This window comes from Penaeus monodon, chromosome 24 (genome assembly GCF_015228065.2).
Source record: "Penaeus monodon isolate SGIC_2016 chromosome 24, NSTDA_Pmon_1, whole genome shotgun sequence".
Classification (NCBI taxonomy): Eukaryota; Metazoa; Arthropoda; class Malacostraca; order Decapoda; family Penaeidae; genus Penaeus; species Penaeus monodon.
In genome coordinates this window covers 33336648-33337710 of record NC_051409.1, presented here as the reverse complement: position 1 = coordinate 33337710, position 1063 = coordinate 33336648, and the positions used below count along the sequence as shown (strand labels likewise).

At 35.1% G+C, this 1063-nt stretch overlaps 1 protein-coding gene across 2 annotated transcripts in view; it reads left to right on the top strand.

The window, feature by feature from the left end:
• The window catches only part of LOC119588725 (small conductance calcium-activated potassium channel protein-like), a 54495-nt gene that overhangs the window by 22823 nt on the left and 30609 nt on the right, over nt 1–1063 (top strand). The window contains exon 1 of one of the 2 annotated variants that reach the window (XM_037937368.1): nt 93–620. The exons of the other annotated variant lie outside the window; for it this stretch is intronic. Within the exon in view, the coding sequence (XP_037793296.1) occupies nt 603–620 (18 nt within the window). The 5' untranslated portion in view covers nt 93–602. Of the gene's footprint in view, nt 1–92; nt 621–1063 lie in introns of those variants that run through there. 2 annotated transcript variants of the gene reach the window in all.

The following is a 1063-nucleotide window of genomic DNA, read 5'->3' as shown; positions in this document are numbered from 1 at the left end:
AACGTATACATGGACGTATATTGTTCTCTCGTTCTTCTACTTCCCCTTATTCTCAAAATGACATTATTTATTCACAAAAATAACAGTGTATACATGTAAACTTTCGGACCAATCCGCATAAGAAAAATAAGACAACGCTTTCATTAATTCCGCTGTGTACAATTCACCAGAAATTCGCGGAGGTAAACATCTAACGGAAATGAAAATCTAATGTTTTCTGTAATACGATTTTTAAGAATATAGATTGCTAATATCTCAAAATTCTACATAGATCAGCTTTTTTTAGGATTTAGATTATCAAAAGCGAAATAGACGAAGTTTCCCACGATGGCAACCTATTATCGTGGTAATTGCATCACAAGATGATTACGTCATAACCATCCATTACGTCATAACCTGAAAACGATGACGTAGAAGCAGCGAGTGCCAAGCAATACGTCTTCCTCCCCCCTCCTCCATCCTTTATCGACAAACTTTGACTCCACTGGCACTTAAGCTTTGAATAAACGAGTGATGACGTAGGCACTGGCCTGATTGATGACCGCGGTGACGTCACACAATGGAACATCATAAACATCGAAAAGACTGAAACAAGAAGCGCAATGGACGGCATGGGACTTGTAAGTGAACGTGATCTCTTTTTTTTCTGTTCATTTAACACGTTTGTTTTAAACCATTAACTATTACCCATTTTTTGTTCGTTGTTTTGATTCTGTTGTGTTGTAATTTGGTTGCGTTTTGCTCTTGTTCATTATTTAGATTTTTTTTTTTTTGGGGGGGGAGGTTATTGCATGAATTTTATTTGCATGAGTATGTTCGCTTATTTGTTTTTTGTTTTGTTTTGATTTGTTTTTCGTTTTCTTCAATGTCTTGTTATTCGTCATCCTCTGTGCGTAAAATGCTGTCTTGTCTCCCATCGCATTTTAACAATTGCATAATTATTAAAAAGAAAGATATATTTAGGTAATCTTCATATTTTCAGGGCACTGACGTATGCTTAAAGAAACTGTGACAAGTATTCATTAAAGCAAAAAATCTTTTACTGAAGAATAGTTCCTAAGAA